The 12106-nt window shown below is 38.0% G+C and overlaps 1 protein-coding gene across 1 annotated transcript; it reads left to right on the forward strand.

The window, feature by feature from the left end:
* Window positions 1–7688: 7688 nt before the first annotated feature.
* On the forward strand, window positions 7689–8969 carry LOC135481706 (uncharacterized; the record flags this gene model as incomplete). The annotated part of the gene is made up of 2 exons (XM_064761372.1): window positions 7689–7808; window positions 8296–8969. A coding segment is annotated over exon 2 (607 nt), but the record flags the coding sequence as incomplete, so codon positions are not given.
* Window positions 8970–12106: the final 3137 nt, after the last annotated feature.

Raw genomic sequence — 12106 nt, forward strand, 5'->3', positions numbered from 1 at the left:
AAAGAAAGAAACTGTAAGCCGATCAAACGAGACCACACCGATTCATTCAGCGTTTCAGCATATGGATACATACATTATCGTTTTCTACTTTCCCCGACATTGTGAACACTTTTTATAGCTCGGTATCTAATGATCGAAACGAGCAAATACTGCTATCATATGGAAGATACCGACAAATATTTTCGCGCCATCTTTGTTTGAACGTAGGCAAATTGGCCACACCTCTTAATTCGTGTGAATGCAGAGAATCATGCAGAAACACACAGCATGCGTGTAGATAAGTATACGACATGTTGGTTTCCTTTATTTAGAGTATTTATCGACACTAAGTGTGAATGTATAGTCACAAGTACTGGATACATTTCATATATGGTTCTCTCCCTTTAATTAACGTGTAAGTCCAATACCAGTATTGGGTCTCCTGGACATATCAACCATTCATGCTCTAATAACGACTTAGCTTTCGATCGGCTCTCCTTATTGAAAAGCACTTGGCCATGTTGCAATAGATGGATGCCAGCTTTCACATCTGCATGAATGCCTGGTATACATTCATATTGCTTTTTGTTCAATCAGTCGGCTTAATACAGACTGGAGAATCAAAACTTTCGCAGTGTTTGCAATCAAAGGTTTTCTTATAATTCATTCACTATCTTCATCTAATATTGTTGTCATTATGGAAACTGACAGAGAACTTTTCGGTAACGAGATAGCTATATATAGGTAACGAGGTGTACATAGTGAAGCGAAGTAATCAGGTATAGGGTCCTTTAATCTAAATATGTGGATGACAAAAAATGAAAAATCTGCTATTCACCAACGGGTGTTGCCAGATCAAAGGACCTGGTCCGTATAGGGTCGATACTGTCTACGGATGCAGCAATCGACATAATGGCCTTTGTCTAGGCGTATATGTGCATGTATATGACACGTCCTTTCAACACTATATACATACATACATTCACAGGATATGTCAATTACCGCTATAGCCACAAAGTTTATAGATGGTCCCGTAAGCAACAATTGCCTAATTATAATCTCCATTATCCTGCATGTCACTCATAATGCTTGAATAGCTCATTAATTAAAACCTTTATGTCTTCACGCTATATACGAAATTCTTCAAGTCGGAAAACACGAAGAGGTTCTGGAAATTTAATCCAAGTTATTAACATTTCCATTCATATAATATTAACACACCCATTCATCAGATGAATTCCAGTTTTTCACGACTTCAAATTTCGCCACTTATATATACCCGCTTGCATGTGGACAATATACAGTTCCGTATAGGCAAATGTATTGGGCATTTATTCATTAATTTGGCGGTATAAGTGATGTCTGCTATTTTCGTGCGTATATGAGGCAGTGAGGCCTATTCATTTAATCAACGAGAATGAAATTCAGGTTTGGTTCTCCTCAACAATTTTATTTTCATTGTATTTTTTTCTATATCGACCGATGCATCATTGAAACATGCCCGCAATTAACCCACAAAGAAGCAGTCAAATGCGTTAATATCCTGCAACATATATATGCATCCATACGCATACTTACATCAGTTGTTTATCCAAACGACCGTTCGAAAACTACCAAAACAGAACTAATTTCCGATTAACAGTTCTAACGCCATTTCTCTGCATTCTACTTCTTCCTCAACCAATCGGGTTTTGAATATGTAACAAAAATGGCACATTTCTCTGAGTGTCAATTCACGCTTGTCGTTTCATTCTAGCATTTGACACAACTGTTAAAATGTCTGTTATCACTTAGCATGGAAAAACAGTGGGGCTGGCAGTGAAATGACACAGACTTGTTACAGAGTTGATGTCAGCGCAGATGTATTTACTCGCATACTTTGACTGCACATCTCCGCCCTGGACCACACCTCTCCGGATCGTCTCCAGTCGGGCCAGTGGTGTGCCCGCTCAGTGAAGGCGTTCCTAATGTTTCACTGATGTAACAGATTCGCTGCATGTGTCGTTATTTGACATTACTTTATAGAATTCAGTAGAATGCTGCTTCTTTGGCTCAAGAATATATATGTTTTGTGTGTGTCAGTTATGCTTGCCTTACAATGCATATCACACACATACAACTACATGTATTAACTGAGGATATTTGTGTCTGATGGGAACACATGCCTGTTTGTTCAGAGAGACAGAGAGAGTATAGGTAAAAGCCCAAGGCTGTTTTCCTATGATAACATTACAATGATATAATTTACAGAAAGTTACAGTATTTGGATGGATTAATTAAATCTCAGCACGTGGGACTTTGAACAGTGAAGGATTAGTTCGAATTAAGTTGAACGATAAGCGAAGTGTATGGATAATCTGATAGTATTATCAGTGTGATCCGTCTGCCCCCTCCCCCCCCCCTCCCCCCAAACTCTTACATCTCCACGAGGTTCTTGTGCCCCTCCCCCATTTACCGAGTATACAGTTTAATCAGATTAACACATGGGATGAGACAAGCACATGTTTCCATTTTAATTGTAAATTGACACGTCTTCGTACTAGACACTTAATTAAAACTGACCGACCCCCCCACCCCCCACCCCCCCGTCTCAGTCTTGTCAACCACAACCGTGTAGTAAGCAAGGTCTGTACCGCATAACCTGATTGACAAACCTTCTTTAATTTTCACATATACACAGGCCTTCAGCTTTGAAGTGTGGAATTGCCAATTAAGTTGTTTCTGTTCGCTCGCTATTTTTATACCAAATCACAGCACAAACTATAGGAGATATGGTTCTGTCTTTGTAAAGGTAACATTCACAACATGTACTCCATTCAGTTCCATGGACCGTTACTAACAACTACATCCAATACACACTTACACTCAAGATGTGTCCTGTTCTAGACCACACCTCCTTTTGGCAAATACTTGTTACTAAAACGTGATACAAAGCCCGTCAAAGAAAAGTAACATCTTTATTTATTTCAGGCGGTTTCTCAAGGTCCTTGATGAACGGCTTTATAACAAGTTTAAGTGTACGGTGACATGGCGGGAATTATAGAGAAAGTAGATTTGTAAGTTTTGGCGTGAGAAAACACCAACAGTTCTTTCAACAGCGCCACTTGTACATGTAGACCCGTTGTATCGAAGAGTTTATATAGGTATGGTACATTTTCCCAAAGCCACTAAGCAAACATAGACTATTTAAAACCCTTGTTATCCAAAGAAGACATCTGAGAAAGAGAAATACCTTTGTGACACGAGCAAAAACAGGCTTTTACACCTAAACAAGTCCCACTGTCAGAAATCTAAACATACAAAACCTCATACGAAATATTTAAAAAGTACACCTATAGGGTTTGAAACGTATATACTAAACTTGTGTTCTTCGTTGTATATATTCATTCGTAATAAACATTTGCATTACTGCATGTATGATTTTAATTAACTCACACATCTCTTCAAAATCACGAATCTTTTTATGTGTACCATTAAAGGTGTTTTATTAACGTAATCAGAGGCTATATATAGGCCTACATCTGAAGGCATTTGCAAATGAGGAATGTTTAAATTAACTCATTGACACATTCTTTATCCTAAAATGAGAGGTGTAAAAAAGAGAGAGAAATTCTGCTGTTATTGGCCATACGAATTAGATATAGAACAATCCCCAGAAGGGCTACATCCTATATAGCCTCAATACATTCCACTTCCGCTACATAATTACAGGCCAGTGTGTCTATACATTATAGACACACGCCGAGCTGGCTATTACATGCCTCAACAGGAAATGTTACCAAGGACCGCGTTATACATGCGTACATAAACGTGGTTGTAATACGCATAATATGGTGAATGATTCCGATTGTACTCCATTGAAGAGCAACCCTTTATAATGTGTTCTGAGGATCTGAGTTCAAGACAAGTGCTTGACTGTATTTGGCGCGGAATATAACAAAGGTATAGCATCACCTGAGACGTCAATAAAACAGGTGTTTTAGTGCCGGGTGTACAGGTAACATAACGGATTATGCACCACAATCCCACACCTTAACCAACACCTGTTTCCCCAAATTAGTGTCTGTGACACACAATTACGTTTACAATGACTAAATGTGTGATGTAATAATAAGAAGAAGAATAAAGATTTGTTTTATGTAACAGCATATACTTCAAAATAATCAAAAGTAGCCCAGAGACATGTGGATGTAACATGCAAATTATAAGGACCACCGTAAAAAATCCATGCATGCACTATATATATATATAATGTATAATACAATTATATAATGTTGCACATCCCACATGTCTTCTATATAGTCAAGACAGCTCGCGTGCATACATCCAACAATTAACTTGTGCAATCATATGCACGTTAATATATAACATAAAGGTTAACTGATTTGTATCAGGTAAACGTTTTTATTACGTGTGTTTTGTTACATTGTATATGTATATATGCTGAACAGTATAGGCCTATATTGCAGACAAAAGCTAAAGGAAGACAATATACAATTCATAATGCACAATTCACATTTAGGTATAACGTGCTAATGGTTGTATATATAGCCTCCTGGTGATATTGATGCCTATACATTTAGAAGGGTACATGTATACGCCTGTATACTGGTTGTAGATCACTGCTATATGTAAATGTTGTCATTATACAACCACACAGGTATAAGGGTCATCCAAGATTTTTACTTCACATGCAGATCGTATATGTATGTGTGTGTGTGTGTGTATGCAGTTTCACATAAAATTTGCTTTAAACATTGTCAAGGACGACTATATATATTATTCTAGATGTCAGGTCATGTGTACATGTGGATCTATACCACACATATCATGCAATCCCATGCGGTTCACGTCTGAGCTTAATATATATTTATAGTACATGTATATGTCTTATATAGCCTACGCATGGTGTATTGCATGTGTCGTGTATATATACATCTCCAGTGAGGCTGCTACGCGATGTTGTTTAGAACAGTAAGTAATACTCCTGTATCTGCGTTACTTTGAGGACCTGACAAATCAGCAGGTATATATAAATAACTTCAGGTATGTGGTTGTTGAATTAATGCGGACAATGTAGACAGCATGATATATTTTAATCTATACAGCGAGGATTATGCTATATTATAAACAAGACTTTACATGTATACATGCTCAGGATGGTCCCCGTTGTCACATTTAATATACGCATGTTTTCATGGCATGGTTTGAACTTTTCGTGAACATGTATAAGCGCATGACACCATGGAGTATATGTATAGGGTACTATAAGAGAACACTTATTGACGTCAACTGTCCCAAATGGAAGGTCAGAATTATATACTAAACGTTTATGAGTAAGGGATTTTCTTCGCAGGCTGCATTCTATATCTGACTGATTTCTTCATGTCTTTGCATAACAGAGAAAACATACAGAGAAAGGGGCCGCGTGGAATTGAATCTGAGGACACATGTCTATTCGCGGTCTGCGTATACATGATATCTACACATATATACAGCGGTGGCGTAAAACGTAAGCCCAATTACTATAATACATGAATACATGCACGCATTTACCTACAGAGAAAACCCACTTCTCTATATATCCGATGTGACCAATTATACGGACTATGTACGAAATCAGCCAATTGGGTATACAACATGCAGAGGTTAATTGGTATGGAATGGTACATGTGGACTAACATACAACTCTTGGCTGATTGCAAGTTCCGCCCTTGAACATGTATGCCTTTAGTACTAAAACATCAACGCCTTCAATATATACACGGAATATATGCTTGAGGTAAGGGGCAGTGTATATACATGTAATGTAATGGTTGTGTAAACAAGAGGCTGAGTGATGTCTTTTATATTAACCCCGATAGTTTTTAATGACGCCCGCACATATACGACAGGAAAGTTTTATTACGGAGGGCAAAATATTCGAGCCATTCTGTACAAGCAGAAGTTTCTCCCCACCTTGTCGATGGAGCACAGACTCACAAATGAGATGTCAACAAAGTGCGAAAGTTGTAATAAATCCTCTGTATAGCAAGGCATTCCTTCTCTCTAGTTATTTGAATTGAAGGAAGTTCTATTGAATATAAACTACAAACTGCATTTACTTTCAGGCACAATCCTCAAAGCCTTAATTATGAACTTGTTTCAATGATATACGATGCAGTTCACCATTATGGAACGCTTGAAATGAATATAAACGAACGGCACTGTATGACATACTTAGAGTTGCAATCTGAATACAGATTGTGTATTCACCCTACATGGCTGGATAGTAAATTTTAGGAGAAATCGCCGGCATTGAAAACAATATATAGCGAATGCGTCTTCTTGGAATATACGTAGGCGTAATCAAGCATATAGATCTGAATATTACATTATAGTATTTACTATATACATGCACATGGAGTTTCTATATATTTGCCCGTACTTCATTGCATGGATGAATGCAAAGATATATATATATATATATATATATATATATATATATATATATATATATATATATATATATATATATATATATATATATATATATATATTTGCATTCATATATATATTGTTGCAAAGATACAAAGCATATATGCATTTCATGAAGTTCAAGGTTATTTCTCATGCTTTCAAGATGAAACTGTCATCATTAATCCCTTAAGTGACTTTAGAAATATATTTGCATTTCAGCCCATGTGTATATCAGAATGTTTCCATTTCCCACTGACTAATGCTCAGAACAGCATATAGTATATGTACTCTATGACATAACTCGGTTTACTATATACCCAGATACGAAAAGTTTATCTATATGTTTTATAGGGTCTACATTATTTCCTTTGCTTAATTGCACTTATGAATGCAACTGTAATGCTTAAAAAAAAATAAAAATGCAGAGCGTATGCACGTTATGAAGTTCAATGTTATATTTATCATGCTTTCAAGACAAAGGACGAAGTGTAAACCGAAGTATGCAGAATTAAAACAAAGGCCGCCGAGCGTTTCAAGTCAAGTCGGGGGTGGCTGGGGGAAATTCCGGTGTTCGATACCAGGCTATGTCGGCTGGAACATCGTGAGAAATAATTTCCCCGAATCGTTTGATTCATCATACGAAGCCATTTGTTAGCACACTTAAAAGGACGCCGCCGCAGGGGAAAAACCAAGTGTAAAACTGCGAATGTTTAAGGAGTGTAGTATAGGTAAACGACAGATTGTCGGCAGGTGAAAAACAACAGCTGCGGAGCTAGCTTCGACAAGTTGTCTTTTGAAGTGACGGGTCCCGACTTGTTAAACCCCGTGGTTCTTTTATGAATGAACGCGACCCATCCATAACCCCGGGCGACCCCCATATATGGATAATGTATGCATAGCGCGGCGTTCCAATTGGCTCCTCAGTGACCCCGTGGTTTCTTGTTTCGACGGCTGTCGACGGAGTTCAGACGTGCCGCAGTGAACGAAGACGACGGGAGAGAGTAAGATAGCGGAGTATAAAGTCGGGAAAGAGACAAGGTTTGGCTGTCTGTCCCATCGCTTTGGGAAGGTAGGTGCTGAGATAACACCAGTGACCATTTCTCTGTCTATTAGAGACACTAAGAATAACTGGTGATAATCTGACACTGTAGAATATTGCCCGAAACGTAAGCACATGCAGGATTTTCAGACGAGCTGTTTGAATAGGCGAGTAACGATTTTAACATGGTGCTGTTTCTAGCCTGGATATACATGACCGGTCTGTCTAGAGTGTATGGTGTAATTTAACGTCCGACGTTTCTGTTGTTAACGGAATGACATTTCTGTGTTGCTATCTAATTTGATGCAAACGACAGCTATATCCTCATCAGGTAACGTAATGTATTTTAAACACAAGACAGGATGTTGCACTCCGGAAATTACCTTTTTAATAAGAAAATGAAATCAGTGATTTTATCTGACATCGAGTTTAGCAGCACATCAGCAGGAATAGCCCGAAGGAGTGATCTAACTCTGTATGCGCACATGTATTGTTCAGTGTAGTGATAATACATGTAGATATAGAAAATTTGATGGAGAATTAAAAAAAACACAGTTAAAAAGGGTAATCACAGTACTTTTATTTGATTAGACAGATATAACTTACAGGTTTGAGTGCTGTCGACACGACTTGCAGTTGTGTATTTTTCTAGAGTTTTGACAAGCTCTTCTTTCATTAAGACGAAACTATCTCATTGAAAACAGTGGGGGTTTCAAGTGCCTCTTGCATAAATCCCTTCCCCTTGTCACACGACTTCACAAAAACGACATTAACTCGAAACCCACACTTGATGTCACCACATGTTGTCTGATCCACAGGTTCTCGCTGACAGATATATAGCACCGGAAAGCTTGTGACTTGCCAACAGAAGACAGAAGACTCACAATGGCAGGATATCGTCTTATGTTCACACTGGGCTCTGCCTTGCTCATGCTGGTCTGTGCCGAGGCTGTGAATGCACGGTTCCACAGTCGGGATTTTAACAACGCAGTCTCGTCCTGCCCATCTGGGAAATATTACGATTTGAAACTGAAGGAATGCCGCAAATGTTCCTTCTGCCCTGTGAATGAAATCGTGCGTCGTCCATGTCACAAACACCGCGACACTGTCTGTGGTCCCTTCACGGAATTCGAGAGGTTCAACCAGGCGCCTTCCGAGGAGAAGGGAAACACAGGGGAGGCGGCTAGCAGAAACGCCATAACGAACAAAATCAACAAGGCCGAGGGTTTCAAAGCTGTTGACGAAACGAAACAAGAAGAAAACAAAGACGTTTACGAGACTGTGTTGAAGGAAAAGTCGGGGAAGTCGCAGTCCCAGGAACCCGGTTTGGCATCTGTGACGACGGACGCTGACGAGCAGTGGCGGTTATTAGCCTTGGTTCTGATCGGGGTCTTGTCTGTGGTGTCACTTCTGCTCGTCATTTTTGTGTTCATCGCCTGTTACATGCTGAAGAGGAAGCGAATGATGGAAAAAACTATCATCTGCAGCTCAGGTGAGATTAATTTTGTGTGACTTTTGTTTTAATGGAATTTTGATTTGATTTAATGTTATGGTGATTTATGATTTAAATAGCATGAAAAATTGTACATATAGTATAAATATAATATATGTAATGAATCGTATAAATATAATATATGTAATGAACTGTTAGTGCACAACATTCTTAAAATGTGTCAAGTACACTTTGTTAATAGGTTTGATATGGCTGATGTTTGCTTTGTGATAGAATGCCTGTTGGTCTTTAAAATCACAGCTTATAAATTTCTTTGAAGATGTGTCTCACTATGCTGAAATTTGGACAGTTTATATGGATGAGGCGTATAGTCCCCCCCCTACCCCCCCCACAAATGAAGATAAAAAAGCCAGATGCTTGTAACATGGGAGTGAATTTATAGCAGTTATCAGTTATAGGTGTAGCTGACTTTCTCACAAGAATTTACTAGAGTTTGCGGGAAATTTTATGTTTAATGTTTGCATTACAGTTGATTTTCATGCTGTATTGAGTTGACACTTTCCGCTAATTACATAACAATGGCATAGGTGAGATTCCTTGTGTGTTACTGTAGCGGGCAGGTAAATATGTGTACAGGTGGGAGAAATGGGCTAGCATGTTTAATCGCTTACGCAGAAACCCCCTTGTTTAATCCGGGAACATGCTGTCTGGGAAGTTTACTCATCAGCTTATTGCAACTTTACAGTTTCGCTATAACAAACTTCAAAATTGTTGTTTTGTTTCTGTTGTTGTGAACATGTTAACCATTTCATAATTTTAGGAATACATGTCATGGCAATTCCCACAAAGCCATTTTAAGACATCAGTGTCATTTTGTTTATGCAAAATGTGTGCTAAATGTGAATTTCTTATCAGGGTTTTTACTCTACTTGTTCATAAACATGAATGTACTATGGGAGTAATTTGTCCTGAAACTGTGAAACTGTGAAAAAAAATGGCAGTGTGTTTGATAATGCAGGCCTAACTATCATTTTTTTTTAATTTTTATTTTTTTTTTATGGACACATAATTATGAAGACTCAAAATACTTGAACTAGTTGATAAGAAGAAAAGAATCAAAGAGGTTATTGTAGAGGTTTGAGATTCACCTTGAAAGATTACTAGAATAGAAATATCCTTTAGAAGCAATGGTTTTATTTAAACTGTATAGTGAATAGATTTAACCTTTCCATACACAGGTAGTGTCTCATTTGTTTGATCATGGATACTGTATCAAATGTACCAGTTCAAATAGCTAAGCTTCATTTTCAAAGGCCCAGTAAACCTGTATAGGTGGCCTGCTCACAAGGATATCACTCCCCACTCTCCCCATCACCCTTCGTGAAAATAAATTAGACATCAGACAGAGGTGGCTAGACTGAAGCCTTCCATCAGAAACATATATATTAGTTTAACAGGACTCCTGATGCGCAGATCTTAATAAAATGTCGGGTGATAAAAAATAAATTTGACCCTAGCGATTACATGTACATGTACCCCTCTCCACCCAAGCCTTGGTCACAGACTAAATATATGGTTATCAGGGTTGTAGAGGTCCAGAATCTAGAGCTCAATAAGGTTTAAAGTTAACCATAGGTGACCTTCTTTACAAAGCCTTTTCTAGTCCTTCGACTTTGCGATTACTCAAGTAGATTCTCAGTCAGCAGCCAACTGTACACTGTAATAGGAGAGAGAAAAAAGACCATTATTTACAAAGGTCTAGCCCCATACCACTGGCTGCTTTAGCCATGCACAAGTTGAGATAATGGACTGGCCACTTATTCCATGATAAATCTTTAAGTGTTTATCCAAAACAATCTGCACCCTGGAAATAAAAACCACATATATCATGTCATTCAAGTTCAGAGGTATTCAGGGTTTTTAAAAGACTCAAAGTCTGTTTGTTGAACTCTCAAGTTTGTACATACACACCTCTTAAGGGACAAGTCTTAGCCTGGACAAAGTCCATGTCTGGGTTACCCAGGTATGTGACCTTAGCTGCTTTTTCTATGAGCATGTCCCTGACAATTTATCTGCTTTATACCTAAGCAAGGGTGTGCATTCAATAGTTAAGTAAATATTACCTATGCCTTTGAGCATTGAGCCACATCATGCCTGGGGGTATTAGATTAAACCACCAACAAATACATATCTCTTTCTGCTAATTTAATTTTTTTTTTTTTTTTTTTTTGGATTTCACAAGAGTACTGTTACATTATACCTTTGTAACATCATATTCAGCTTAGAAATGCAAACATCTCGGGAGTTTGGTGGTACAGGATAAATACATGTTTTCCAAGAACTGTTGACTTGAGAAACAGTATAAAAGCACTGTCATACATGTAAATATTTGTTGATTTTTTTTGTCGTTATTCAAGACATTATCGTAAAGTGTAATATAATATTTGGGTTATTTACATTATTTTGAGACATTTTCTGAGCATTATCTGAGGCATCTCATATTGGGATCTCCACGTTGATACATAAAAAATACCTGTCATTTGCTGTTTGTTTTTAAAGTTAATATCTTATTGGAATAGCTGGTATCAACACTGTTAACATGTTGTATGACAGATTCTCCTGTTGTTCTGGATTGCTGATCAGTTGCTAATGTCTACAGTATTGCTGAGGTGGCTTTAAGCCGTATTTATTCATTTATTCATTCAAATGCTAATGCCATAATTCCTCAAGACTTTTGCATGTAGAAGAGCAATGTTCAGTGAGATTTATGTCTCAGATGTGGTTGGATACACATCTTACAAACATGTGAAAAAGTTAAAATTCTGTAAATGACATTCAGTACTGCATACCACTACTCACCCATATTTAATATGTGCCACGGCTCATTGTTGAGCGAGACGACGTGATGTGTGAACAAGTGAATGATCATAGAGTGAATTGATCAGATAGCATCTCTCTGCATGTTTGACAGTTTCTAGCTAATATCTTTGCCCTAAGGTGTGGGTCATTAAGGTAGCCATGTATCATCCAGGTCTACCTGATGAAGTTAAAGCTTTAATTTTGCTGGTGTGCTGGTGTCTGCACACCTGGTACAGGTAGAATGTAAGGGGATGGGCTGTGGGGGTGAGAGCAGCATGTAGAAAAGGACGCGAAATTGAATGTGTGGTTATTGTTAT

This window comes from Liolophura sinensis, unplaced genomic scaffold (assembly GCF_032854445.1).
Source record: "Liolophura sinensis isolate JHLJ2023 unplaced genomic scaffold, CUHK_Ljap_v2 scaffold_592, whole genome shotgun sequence".
Taxonomy (NCBI): domain Eukaryota; kingdom Metazoa; phylum Mollusca; class Polyplacophora; order Chitonida; family Chitonidae; genus Liolophura; species Liolophura sinensis.